The sequence below is a fragment of the Dasypus novemcinctus genome, chromosome 30 (genome assembly GCF_030445035.2).
Source record: "Dasypus novemcinctus isolate mDasNov1 chromosome 30, mDasNov1.1.hap2, whole genome shotgun sequence".
NCBI lineage: Eukaryota > Metazoa > Chordata > Mammalia > Cingulata > Dasypodidae > Dasypus > Dasypus novemcinctus.
Window position 1 is genome coordinate 29403505 of NC_080702.1, and position 14696 is coordinate 29418200.

Here is a 14696-nt window from a genome sequence, read left to right on the forward strand (position 1 = left end):
GTCCTAATTCAAATCCTTGGCTCTCAGAAGTCCTCGATAAATATTTACCGATGTAAAATAAAAGCAAGACATCCCCAAACCAAGCAAGAGAGCCACGCACACAGCATAGTGAAAAACTTGAGTTCTTGAATCCCCTCATCTTGGGCTCAATTCCCAGTTTCACCAAGTCCTAGCTGGGGATCTCAGGCCAGTCACTCTCTGTGTTCCAGTATCCCCAGGAGTCAAATAGGAATATCACTGTTTCCTAATTCATTGGGTGATTGTGAGGATTAAATGGGAAAAGGCACAGAGAGCACTTTGGAAGCAGTCAAATATAATACGGCTATTACTCTAATTGTAACAGAAAGTATCCTCTGGAACGTGCAGCAGAGCTGCGAAAGCAGGACGGGCAGGAGGCAGATGCACATTAAAGAACCCCAGGACTCAGCCTGCCTGAGCCCAGCCTGGGCCACACCAATCAGTGCCTCTTCCAAAGTTTTCTACCCTCTCAGCAAGATAAACAAGAAGACAGGGCATGCCACTTACCCTGTTAGCACCACCACGAAGTCCATCACGTTCCAGCCATTCCTCAAGTAAGAACCTTTGTGGAAGGCAAACCCAAGGGCGATGATTTTTATTCCAGCCTCGAAACAAAAAATCCCAATGAAGTATGGTTCTGTGTCATCCTGGAGGGCAGAGAAGGCAAGGTCAGGACATTTGGCCGGACAGATATTCTGTGGGATCCGCAGAGGGTGGCTTCACCAGGAAGTCAACCCCCCTGGAGATCGGCACCTGCCTCCCTGGCCCTCCAGCATGCACTGCCCCACCCAACTTCCTGCCTGAAACGCTCCTGGCCGAAGCATTTTTTTTTTGCAGAGGAGGGCACCCTCCTTCTTTTCGGTCACTCAGCCAAGCAGAATTGTTTGCCTGGAGCCAAGCCATCCAATATGGCGGCCACGGACCTCACTCCCCAACTTGACACCCATGGATGACTCTCAACCCAGTAGCACAGCGGCTCAGGCTGTTGAAATATCGAAACAACACGTCTGCAATGGTTGGTAAACAGCCAGCCCCTCCCATTCTCTGTTCCCCCTGCAGGGTTTTCCCTTGGTCTGGTTTCCAGCTGATAGTCTATCAAGCGCCAGCAGAGTCTCTATGTGGACATTTTCCCATGTCTTAAGGGAATGTTTCTCAAAATTGAATCATGGGTATTCCAGCTTCCTGAGTTTTTTTGCCTTATCAGTTTGTCACTGGTACTACTCTTGGCTGGCTATTCTTCTTTCAATGGGCTACTTTTACTGACCCTCATTTTAAGAAAAAAAAAAGCTTGGAATCATCAGATTGCTGTGCTAGTTATATTTTTTAGAATACACATTATAATAAATACATAACTACTAAAATGAAGCTTGAGACCACTAAAAGTTTGCACAAACCCATTAGGAGTGAGGGTTTTCTCCCCCAGATACATCATCAGGATACCGGAAGAGTAACGAGCGTTTCCTGAGGCAGGAAGCTGGGGATAATTGGGGGGTCCAATTATCTTCCAGCTCTGTTGACTTTCTCTGAATGAGCAACTGAATTTTTTTTCTTAAAGCTTTTATTTTGAAATAATTTCCAACTTGAGCAACTAGGCTTTGAGCTGCTCTCAGAGCCAACATCGTCGTTACAGACTGGATCTTAGATGATCCCAAAACCACTGTTGATTGGGCTGGGCGTGTCCATGGCATTGCGGTGACATAAGAGAATGTCGATGATGGAGGTGAATCGACATGTTGTCTGGGATTGGCTTTAGAACACTTTGGCTAAGATAGAAAGGGGGGAGAGGGGACAGAGGAGTGGGTGTGGCAAAAAGTTGAAAATTGTTGAATCTGGTTTCATGGACGTCACTGTATTGCTGTCACTATTTTTGTTTTTCTTTTTTTTCCAGTTTTGCTGGGTTTTTTTCCTCTTTTTTTTTTTTAAGATTTATTTTAGGATCAAGTGTTAAAACTGCTTTTTGACCTTGAATAAAAGGGGGAAATGGCAAAGACAAATGAGTTTATATGGCTAAGAGTCTTCCAAAAAGAGTTGGGAGGTCATCAGAGGGGTCACGCTTATGCATACCTCAGCACGACCCCAGAAAAAAGCCAAAGTAGATACAACCCTAGGTACTGGTTCTCCTGAAGGCTACAGAGATCCACAGGGTATATAGTCATGGCAGATGGATTTGGAGTTCAGGCCCTACTTTGGAGTTTGTGTTCCTGAGTGTGATGGAGCTGGACTCAGGTGTGACCTCTCTACACATGCCTCTTCTGTCACTTTTACTGAACCTGTGGTTGGCACTAGGGATGGTCCATACTCAGGAGATTTGAATCTCTGGACTGGCCATGTGCCAGCTGGACCCTGAGCCTCAGCAGAGTGGCGACTTCTATTCTCTGGCTCGTTGGTCTTACCCAGGCCAGCTAACAGGGAGGTGAAGATGGTCAACCACCACACCAGGGAGCCAAGAGTGCCTACGACTGCAAGCAAGAGAATTGCATCCATCATCCATGTGGGACGACTAAGCTCCCTCTTGATCCAGAGGTGGAGTGGACATCACCATCCCAGGGTCCACAGGATGGAGGAATAGAGTGTGGATTAGAGTGGACTTACTGACATTCTACTATAAAACTACTGTGACTAGTAATAGAAGAAATTTTAGCATTGATGTGGAGAAAGTGGCCACAGTAGTTGCTAAGGGCAGGGAGAGGGAAGAAGAGATGAGATGTGAGGGCATTTTCAGGACTTTGAGTTGTCCTAAAAGATATTGCAGGGTCAGATGCTGGACTTTATATATCCTGCCATAACCCACTGAATGGACTGGGGGAGAATGTGAACTACAGGGTAAACTATTACCCATGTGGGGCATCAGTGCCCCAAAATGTGTTCGCCAAGTGTGATGAGTGTGCCACAATGATGGAAGAGGTTGTTGGTGTGGGAGGAGTGGGATGTGTGTGGGGTGGGGGTTATATGGGAACCTCTTATATTTTTTAATGTAATTTTTTTTGTGATGTATACTTATCTTCAAAAAAATACAATTTACAAAAATGATGAGGTGGGGGGTGGGGAGTGGGTTATGTTTTTTTGTTTTTGTTTTTCAATGTAGCATTCCTTGTGATCTATTAACTCTAATCAAATTAAAAAAATAAAAAATATAAGATTTATTTTATATATCTCTCTCCCCTTTCCCCCATTGTCTACTCTCTGTGTCCATTCGCTGTGTGTTCTTCTGTGTCCCCTTGCATCTTGTCATGCGGGACTGAGAAACTGTGTCACCTTTTTTGTTTTTGTGTCATCTTGATGCGTCAGCCCTCGTGTGTGCAGCACCACTCCTGGGCAGGCTGCGCTTTTTTTGTGCGGGGCGGCTCTCCTTGTGGGGCACACTCCTTGTACCTGGGGCTCCCCTATGGGGAACACCCTTGCGTGGCAGGGCACTCCTTGCGCACATCAGCACTGCGCATGGGCCAGCTCCACATGGGTCAGGAGGCCCTGGGTTTGAACCCTGGATCTCCCATGTGGTAGGTGGACGCTCTATCCATTGAGTTATAGCCACTTCCCTTTATTCTCTTTCTTTTGGTCTCATTTTGTCCTCTTTCGTCACTCTTTTTGTGCACCGTCAAAATCCTTGATGATACCTTTGTTTTACCCATGGCGTCTTTGTGGATGAGGTGACCGACGGTCATTCAACCCCCTCCTATTGTTCACACTGCTGGCTGGCGAGGGCGGGCAATTGGGGGATAGGCAGTGAGGATATCTCTTCCCCCAAATGACTGATGCTCATGAAAGTTCGACTTCCCAGGCAGGTGGGGAGGCAGGGGGCAGCCCACGAGCTAGCTGTGGGGCCAGGGCTTAGGGTCCACTTTGTCCCCTACCCCCCCCAAATCAATTTATCAGTAAAGCAAAGGAGAAACCCTCTAGAGACCCCACTCACCAGCCTTTCTGACATCGGCGTCTTGTCATCGTCAGGCAGGTGCTGCTCCAGAGCGAGGACGATGCAATTTGCTATGATGGTGGCTAAAATCATATATTCAAAGGGAGTATCGAAGAATTAAGGAAAAACATTTCTGGCGTGGTTAAGGGAAAGGAGAAGGAATATTCGGGGGTATGAGAGCTCCCATGGGTTTGACTCGCACCAAGAGGACCCCCTACACAACACACACAGGATGGGCTTTGGTCAAAACAATATTACACCCCTCCATTTTCCCCTAATATCGTCCTTCCTTTCAGAGTCTCCCCTCTGCTGAGGTCAAACCGTCTGACGTGAAACCCATTGAACATTGAACCTGGAGCAGATGACTTCTTACGGAAAACAGAGCTATCCTTCTTCCACCTTGCCTCCCACGTCCACTGAGCATATATCAGGCAACTACTGTATTCCAGGGACACAGTGGAGAGCAAAACAGACAGAAGTCCCTGTCCTCACGGAGAAACAACTAAATGAGGTAACTACATGATACCGTAGTATGTTAGAAACTGGGGAATGGGAGGGAAAAATCGGTGGAACATGGGGCACTTAGAGCAGTGGAGTGGTTCTGGATAACGGATCCAGGCCATTGTGCCTTTTGTCAAAGCCTATAAAATTGTGTGGGGCAAAGTGTAAACCATAATATAAACAATAGACCATGGTTAGTAGCGGTGTTCAATATGAATCCCTCAATTGTACCGGATGCCCCACACTCATGTAAGATGCTATTAATAGGGGGAAGAAGGGGAGAAGGAAGAGGTGGGGTATATGGGAATCCCTTATATTTTTCATGTAACTTCCAAAATGTATTCACCAAATGCAATGAATGGGCCACAATGATGAAAGAGGTTGTTGATGTAGGAGGAGTGGGGGGGTTTGTGTGGGGTATATGGGAACCTCTTATATTTTTCGAATGTAACATTAAAAGTATATATATATAAAGAGATTGTAGAACCAAAAAAATAATAAAGCTGAAAAAGGAAAGTTATGAACACTATAGAGAGGAAAGGCAGGTAGGAGAGTGGGGTGTGGTGATTAAAAATATGTGGTCAGAGCTAACACCAAAAGCACGAGCTACAAAAGGAAAAAAAAAAAACCAGACAAATTGACTTCATCAAAATTAAAAAGGACACTACACAAAGAGTGAAAAGATAGCCTGCAGAATGGGAGAAAATATTTGCAAATCATAAATTCTGATAAAGTCTCCTATCCAGAACGGGTTCAATCAAAAAATGGGCCAATGTACTGGGTTGGTGTATACTCAAGAGACTTGAATCTCTGGACTGGCCATGTGCCAACTGGGCCCTGAGCCTCAGCAGAGTTGTGACTCCTACCCTCTGGTTCGTTGGACTTGCCCAGGTCAGCTGATGGGGAGGTGAGAACGGTCATCCACCACACCAGGGAACCAAGAATGTCTACAACTGCAAGCAGGAGAATCGCATCCATCAGCCATGTGGGATCTAAGCCCCCTCTCCATTTAGAGCTGGAGTGGACATCACCATCCCAGGGTCCGCAGGATGTAGGAATATAGTATAGATTGGAGTGGACTTGCTGGTATTCTACTATAGAACTGTTATGACTCTAGCAATGGAAGAAATTGTATCATAGATATGGAGACGGTGGCCACGGGAGTTGCTGAGGGCAGGGAGAAGGAGGAAGAGATGTGATGCGGGGGCATTTTCAGGACTTGGAGTTGTCCTAAATGATATTGCAGGGACATTCTATATCCTGCCATAACCCACTGAATGGACTGGGGGAGAGTGTGAACTACAATGTAAACTATGGCCCATGCGGTGCAGCAGTGCTCCAGGTGTATTCACCAAATGCAATGAATGTGCCGCACTGATAAAAGAGGTTGTTGATGTGGGAGGAGCGGGTGTGGGGTGGGGTGGGGTGGGGAGTGGGGTGTATGGGAACCTCATGTTTTTTAATGTAACGTTTTGTGTGATCTATTTATCTTTAAAGAAAAGACAATTAAAAAAATAGATTTAGAAACAAAACAAAACAAAGCAAAACAAATGGGCCAATGACCTGAATTTCTCCAAAGAAGGTATGCAAGTGGCCAACAAGCAGATGAAAAGATGCTCAACATCGTTAGTCATTAGGGCAATGCGAATCAAAACCACAGTGAGGTACCACTTCACACCCACTGGGATGGCTATTTATCAAAAAATGGAAAATAATTGTCGGTGAGGACACGGAGAGATTGGAACATATGGTTGGTGGGAATAAAAAATGGTGCAGCTGCTATGGAAAACAGCTGGTGGTTCCTCATAAAGTTAAGTAAGGAATTACCATATGACCTAAAAATTCCACTCCTAGGTATATATTCCAAAGAATTCAGAACAGGTACTCAAACAAATACTTGTACTCCAATGTTCAGAGCAGCATTAGTCACAATAGTCAAGAGGTGGAAACAATCCAAACGTCCATCAACAGATGACTGGATAAGCAAAATGTGTTCTATCCATATAATATATGACCTCTTGTGTCTGGCTTCTTTTACTTGAGCATCATGTTTTCAAGGAACCTCCACGTTGTAGCCTGAATCAGAACTTCATTCCTTTTTATGGCTGTGTGGCTAGAACACAATTTTGTTTATCCATTTAGCCACTGGCTACTGCAAATAACGCTGCGATGAACATTGGTTTACAAGATTTTGTGTGGACATACGTTTTCATTTCTCTTGGGTACATACCCAGGGTGGAACTGTTGGGTCCTAGGATAACTCTATGGTTAACTTTTTAAAAAACTGTCAGGCTGATTCCCATAGTGGTTGCCCCATTTTACATTTCCACCAGCAATGTTCCTTGCCTTGGCTGCTTTTTGTTTTGAGTTACCAGAGGGTTCCCATATACCCTACTCCCCATCCCCCAACCCCATCAATTTTTTTAAATTGCATTTTTTTGAAGATACATAGATCACAAAAAGTGATACATTCAAAAAATATAAGAGGTTCCCATAGACCCCACCCCCCCACCCCACTCCTCCCACATCAACAACCTCTATCATCATCGTGGCGCATTCATTGCATTTGGTGAATACGTTTTGGGGCACTGCTGCACCACATGGATAATAGTTCACATTATAGTTTACACTCTCCCCCAGTCCATTCAGTGGGTTACAGCAGGATATATAATGTCCAGCATCTGTCCCTGCAACATCATTTAGGACAACTCCAAGTCCCAAAAATGCTCCCACATCACATCTCTTCTTCCCTGCTGTCAGTAACTACCGTGGCCACTTTCTCCACATCAATGCAACAATTTCTTCCATTACTAGTTACAATAGTTCTATAGTAGACGATCAGTAAGTCCACTCTAATCCATATTTTATTCTTCCATCCTGTGGACCCTGGGAAGGTGATGTCCACTCCACCTCTATATCAAGAGGGGATTAGATTCCACACGGATGATGGATACAATTTTCCTACTTGCAGTTGTAGGCTCTCTCGGTTCTCTGGTGTGGTGGTTGACCATCTTCACCTCCCTGTTAGCTGGCCTGGGTAAGGCCAATGAACCAGAGGGTAGGAGTCACAACTCTGCTGAGGCTCAGGTTCCAGCTGGCATATGGTTAGTCCAGAGATTCAAGTCTCCTGAGCATACACCAACCCTAGTGCCAACCACAGGTTCAGTAAAAGTGACAGAAGAGGCATGTGTAGAGAGGTCACACCTGAGTCTAGCTCCATCACACTCAGGAGCACAAATTCCAAAGTGGACCCACTGACATGGCTCTGAACTCCAGAGCCATCTGCCTTGGCTACTTTTGATGAAACTCAAGGGGCTCCTTCCAGGCTTCCCCCTTCCCCAGATCACTGTCCTGCAAACCCTCGCTTCTGCTCTCTGAACTCCACGTTCCCTCCTCTCGGGACAGACAAGCTCTTCCCAGCATCCTGGGATGCTCCTCCAGGTTGACCAGCTCTCCGGTGCACACATCACTGGAGAGGAGACCCTGCTCTGCTGCTCTCTTATTAGACCCGGTCTGCTGATCCAGCCGGTGGCTGCAGAGGTCCCAGGTCCCCCAGGCAGACCCCTTGGAAGCACCAAGAGCCTCGGCGAATGGCGTTGGCGACTTCTGAGGAGGTTTCGATGTTGAGTAATGGATGCTAGAGAAGAAAAGTCATTGGGAGTTGGCGACCCTGCAGGAGGGTCTGTCAGCCTCAGCACTTCTGATGCTTGGGGCCAGACCTCTCTTAGCTGGAGAGGACGCCCTGAGCACTGTGGGATGTTTGGCAGTAGCCCTGGTCTCTACTCGTAAGTGCAAGTAGCACCACCACACCAGCCATACCCATAAAAAAAAGCTACAGACATTGCCAGTGCCCGGGGGACAGAGTCACCTCCAGGTGAGAACCACGGACTTCCGGAGCGATGGGGTAACGTGTTTTGGAGGCTGTGTCTGTGTGGCTTCGTCCCCCACCTCCACCCCAGATTTCTCCTTTGGGAAACGAAGCGACCTCCCACTCCTCTTCAGCCCAAGAAGTGGGTCTGGCTCTCTCAGGCTCTCCTTTCCAGGGAGGAGAAGTTGAAAAGCATCAACCCACTTTCAAGGTGGGAAAACAGAGGCTGAGAGAAACAAAACACACAAACACAATCCCAGGAGCAAAAGCTGGCCAGGGAAGCAAGGCCTTCTCTGCCACCGGCTTGCGCCTTTGCTTCCAGCTGAAAGCAGCCGAACCCACACTTCGCACACACTCTGAAAAGCAAATCTGGAGACTCACGGCAATTAGGGGAGCCAACAAAAGCCAGCCCTGCCGACAATCGTCTCTGATTGGCTTCCTGCCTCCCGAGCTGACAGTCATTAGGAGGACAGAGGACAAAAGCTGGGCTGTGTTGCACAAATAATCCACCCTGCCTCCTCCCTGCAGGCAGGGAAAATAAGAGACAATATTTGTACACAGAGAAGCATTGCCAAGCCTTTCTCTTGGCCTCCCCTCGCTCAGGAAGCCGGGATCTGAGTCCCACACTTCTCTTCCCCTCCCTGCCAACCCGGTCTCCCCGCAAGCTCGCTCGCGTCTGATAAAGCTGCCACCTCGCCGCCCCCTGACCCCTGGCCTCTTGCCCCTCGCTTATCGGGACGTGACTTTTTTTGCATCAGACCCGCGCAGAAGGTTCCGGGAAAAGTCCCTTCAGCTGGGAGGGCGCGGCACTTTTCTGGGCCGCGTTATCGGGGTTTCAATTGTCCATTGTCACCTGGGCTTCAGATCCAGAGCCTTCCTGGCAAAGTCACGAAGCCGTCGTCAGCAAGTGGGCCAAGGGAAAGAGGCACCCTGCTTTACTGTGACTAGTAATAGAAGAAACTGTAGCATTGATGGGGAGAAAGTGGCCACGGTAGCTGCTGAGGGCAGGGAGAGGGAAGCAGAGATGTGATGTGGGGGCATTTTCAGCACGTGGAGTTGTCCTGGGTGGTGCTGCAGGGACAGATGCAGAAACCCGCATCTTAACAAGATCCCCATTCAAATTTAGGAAGGTCTGCCCGAGACCTATTTCAGGGGTAGAAGAGTCAGGGCGCGATTGTGTCCTTGAGGCAACCGGCAGGAGACCAGCCTGAGAATTCCCAGGTCCAGGCTTTCTCCTCCACGCTCTGGCCTCAGGGAGGGGGAATTCAGGAGACCTGAAATGCCAGCCTTCCACCCCCACTCAGGCAATAATCCTTCCGGTGAGAAGGACGAGGGGGCTGATGAGAAACCCAAGCTCTGGATGAAACAAGAGTAGCGCTGGGAATGGAACAAATAAGCAGAAAAGAAAATTCCAGCTTCACGCCCGTGGAAGCGTTCAGAGCCTTGCCACGGCTCCCGCCTCACCTGGAGGAAAAGCCCAAGTCTTACCTGCAGCTCACAAGGCACAGCATCTCCCTGCCCTCACCTTCCTCTACCTTGCCCCCACTCAAGCTGCTCCAGCCACATGGATCTTCTACCTGTTCCTCAAATACAGTCCTGCCTCAGGGCCTTTGCACCTGCTATTCCCTCAGCATGGAATGCCCTTTTCTGATCTCCCTATGTAAAATCGCATGCTCTGGACACCCCCCAACCCCTTATCTCGGTGGAGATTTTGTCCCTTGACATTTGCCCTCAGTGCCTAACCGAGTATCTCGTATCTAGCCAATGTTTAATAAACATCCATGGATGGAAGTTTGAGCGGCTCCTGTCTTCTGCATCTCTCCGCCTCCCTCATCTCAGGCTAATTCTCTACAGATATGGGAGAGCACAACCAGCCCCTTTAAACAGGCAGGGGTGTGTGGGATGAGGAGATACCCTCCGTGCAGAAGCCAAAGGTCACACTGGGTGTGCCTGGAGGCGGTGAGACTTTCTCTGCTTCAACCCAGAGTCGTGCCTGAATCTCCTGATTTGGAATGCCTGGGTTCTAACTCACAGCTGTGGTGAGCAAAGCCCCTGCTAGCTGAGCCCGAGCCTCCCTGCTCCCCGATTGGCTCCCGGAGAAAGCACCTGTGTCAGCAGGATCCAGAATAATCAGCCAGCCCAGGAGGACAAGGGGGAGGGGAGAGGAGAGATGAAAGGAGAGAAGCATCCCTGATGTGAGCCAAAGCTGGCTCCTGAAATGACTCAGAAGTCAGGACGGCAGGCGATCTTGCAGAAATGACAGATACGGAAAGTGTTGTGTCCCCCCCTCCCCCCAATTAGATGGATCAGTGCCTACAGAGAGCCGGTGGCGAGGACCTGGGGAGGGGCTGTGTGTGACACTCAAAATGATCAAGAGATTCTTCAGTAGGAGGATGCGCTGTATCTGCTAGCAGGAGCTTGCTCTTGGGATCCAGAGCATCAAGTAAAATCAGTTCTCCAAGTGGTCGTGGCTGATGTCCCTGCTCCACAGGGCGTCCAGGCAATTCACCCTTCTCTTTGCAGTGCCCCCACCCTGACTCTCATTTCCAACTTCCTGTGGTTGGTGCAGAAATCAGATCAGGTTTGTTAACTTGCCAAGACCTTGCTCCCACCACAGGGGCTGCCCGATGGACACATTCTGAAGAGTCAGATACTTTTAGTGAGTCAACGGAGCTTTTGATCGTGTTGGAAGAAGCCAAGCAGACCTATTTTCATGCTCGTTACATGCTTCCCTCAATTACCGGGGCAAGTGTGGGGTTCTGGGGGCCCTAGATCTACGGGTTTAGGTCATATTCTTTGCTCCACTAAGCAGATGCCACAATTTAACTGGGCAATATGATCAACGACGATGGAGCCATTAGCAAACACAACCATCATAATTACAGCTACCGGCTATTGAACGCTTCCTTTGGGCAGAAACCATGCTAATACACATACTGTTTCAGTTTAATCATCGCAGCAGCTCTGCCGGGAGGATTCTGTTGTAAGCCCCATTCTTCAGGTACGGGAATTAAGGCTCGGAGAGGTTAAACGAATGGTTCAAGGTCATACACGAGGCACTGGGAGAACTGGGGGCTCAAACCCAAGTCTGCCTGATTCCTTAGTGTATGTCCACGCTGGCGATTCCTACAGACCCCTCAGCAATTTATCCTCATGAGAAGATGGGCTCTTCTGCATCCTCTCATGTGGACCCAAGTACAATGCGCATGCCAAGTGGATCATATTGATGGGTTTCGACTTGCAAAAATACGAACTCTCTCCAGTTCTCAGGCATGAGCTTCAAACTCTCTGACACACGGGATCCACCAAAATCAAGCTCGCCACCAGCCGAACAGCCAGAGGCTCCGGCAGTAACCGCGGGATAACAAGGACAAACTCAGGGCTGCCCAGGATGCCTTCAGCACCACGGCCAGCGGCGAGGGCGCCCACTTGGGCTGTCACAGCCACCCAGAGATGGCCAACAATGCCCTGAGCCGAGGATTAACACTCTACAAAGACGGTCCTAAACGCCCCACATGTCACAATACAGGGCAGCACCAAAATAAAGAAAGAAGGAGCTGCGTTAGGCAAGGAGGAAAATCAAATAAAGAGACAACAATTTAAAAACCCAACAGCTAATGGGTTGGATGGGTCATTTGTTCTTTCATATTACTCTCAATTACTTTGATTCTGAAAAGAGGCGTCTACTTGAGGCAGCTGGATTGAGCCTCCTCTCGGAAAGCTGGAAACAGCTGTCCAAGAAATAAGAGAGCAGAGGAAGAGAAAAGGTTTGCGGTCAGACACAGCTCACCTGACTTTGATCTTGGGCAAGAGAGTTTCCTTCTCTGAGGCTCAGTTTCTCCATGGGTAAAATTAGAAAAATAGCACTCAGTTGTGTGAGGACAGACTAGAGCTGATACACACAAGAGGCTTAGGACATATAGTAAGTGCTCAGTTAAATGGGAGCACTGTATTATCGTCACTGTCATCATCGTAATGATTAGAAAACTAAAGATGCTTGCGAAAGCGTAGAATGGTGTTCATCTCATTGTAATTACCCAACGAATATTTTTCTTATTTTATTATAATTACTGTTACTATGATGACGAACTTTTCCTATTTCTCTCTTACCCCTGTATGTTTAGTACCTTCTCCATGCCCAAGTTCCACTCTCCTCATGGATGGCTAGACCTCTTGAGTCTGAAACACTTCTGAGAAGAGGATGCAGTGCTCATGTGGGATCCCCTCTTCAAGTATCAGGTTCAAACAGAATTTTGCACAAGTCTCTGTTGATTTTGCATCTTTTCTCTCTTATCTCCCCAACATTTTGCTCACAGGGAATAGATTCAGCTGGCTTTTCCTCTGGGCCCTGACCCAGAGAGAAAAACAATTACCTGGAGAGTCCTCAACATCCCCTTTTAAATAGCAAATGTTTCAATTACAAAAGGAATGCATGCTTACTGCAATTTTTCATAATTAAAAAAATGTACCAGGTATCATTCATTCTTGCCCCCAAACCCAGTCCCACTTTTCAGGAACAACAGACTGTGTTTATACTTCAGATTTTCCTGAAAAAATGAATACATCCTTTTGCACTGGCTGTTCTCCCTTCTTGGGTTCCCTGTCCCCAGATAATCAATAGGACTCATTCCTTCATCTCCTTCAGGTTTTGCTAAGACATCATCTTCCCTGATGACCATATCCCAAAATCTCAACCCTGCCAACACCTCCTTCCCCCTTCCCTGTTTTATTTGTAATTCATCGCACACTTATCACATCTACAAAACTAAACATTTTATTTACTTCTCTTATTTATGTCAGGCTCCCACACTAGAATGTCTGTCATTCCGAGATTTGTCTGGCTTGTTCACGGCTGTGTCACATCACCTTGAATGCTGCCTAATACTCAGTATGTACTCAATGAATATTACTGAATGAACAGAAATACTCAAAATCACGTTTTCTCTTTACAAACACAGGTTCAAGCGGTGCTCCAAAATGTATTCATCAAATGCAATGAATGTGCCACACTGATGAAAGAGGTTGTTGATGTGGGAGGAGTGGGGGGAGTGGGGTATATGGGAACCTCTTATATTTTTTAGTGTAATATTTTGTGTGATCTATGTATCTTTTTCTTTAAAAAGACAATACAAATTTTTGATTAAAAAAATACATAATGTTCTGCAATTTGCCGTGTCCCTTGCCACGCTGGACATATTTTTCCATATCAGCATGATGGACCTCACTCTTTTAAAAGGCTGCTCAGTATTCCAGTGAATGGATGCATCATCACTTATTTAATCATTCCCCTAAACAGTTCCAGATTTTTTCTATTACAAGCAAAGCTGTGATGAATAAGCTGACCATATATCCTTGTACACTTGGTGAGAATTTTTCTGCAGGACAAATTCCTGGATGTGGAATTGCTGGGGTACACATTTGACATTCCATAGGTGTCGTCTAACCACCCCTGTAGATTTTCCAGGGCTATATTTTACAGTTTTGTAAAAGTGAGCTCTGTGTGTGTGTATCATGTGCATGTGTGTGTGTTCCCTCAGTAAGTAAATCCATAATTGAAGTGGATAAATTGCTCGGACCAGAAAGTGTAAACTTGGAAGAGTTAATAAGACTCAAGGAAAGCATACACACATGCACACACACATACACACTAAAGCAGAACGAAATCTCCTTGATGAAAAAAGAAAGGATAAAAAAGTACTGAAACAAGTTCAAAGCAGGTGTTGGTCAATTTTAGACTCTTGGGGCCTGGGAGAAGAATGAGCAGGGAGGATGCTGTAGGGTTAGTGTAGCAGTTTAATATGGTTATGAATTCCAAAAATAGATATTGGATTATGCTTGTCATCTGATCTGTACCTGGGCATGATTGAGTTATGATTAGGGCGTGTGAGTCCCCAAGGGGTGGGGACTCATAGATAAAAGGCATGGCAAAGGACAGAGTTGAGGGTTTCTGACATTGGAGTTGGGATGTTAGAGTTTGATGCTGAAGCCTTAAGCTGGAGCCCCAGGGAGAGAGACAGAGCCGTTCTCCTGACCTTGTGGAGAGAGGCAAAGCCTAGAGAGCCTCATAGTCTACAGCTGACCTTGTGGAGAAAACAGAGGAGCTGAGCCCAGAGGAACCCAGGAAGCCTGAACCCTCGCAGACATCTGCAGCCATCCTGCTCCAATACGTGAAAATAGACTTTGGTGAGGGAAGTAACTTATGCTTTATGGCCTGGTATCTGTAAGCTCCTACCCCAAATAAACACCCTTTATAAAAACCAACAAATTTCTGGTGTTTTGCATCAGCACCCCTTTGGCTGACTAATGCAGTTAGACTCAAAGTAAAAACTGAAGACCTCTCTCTCTCTCTCTTTAGTACAGTAAAGTTCCCTGGTGACCTCTGAGTGGTGTGAGATTTTC

General features: G+C 47.0%; 1 protein-coding gene across 1 annotated transcript in view; it reads right to left on the bottom strand.

Moving 5' to 3' along the window:
* The window catches only part of CACNA1A (calcium voltage-gated channel subunit alpha1 A), a 247894-nt gene that overhangs the window by 195821 nt on the left and 37377 nt on the right, over positions 1-14696 (bottom strand). The window contains 2 exon segments of the mRNA XM_058290314.1: positions 526-665; positions 3929-4034. Coding sequence (XP_058146297.1) covers positions 526-665; positions 3929-4034 — 246 coding nt within the window.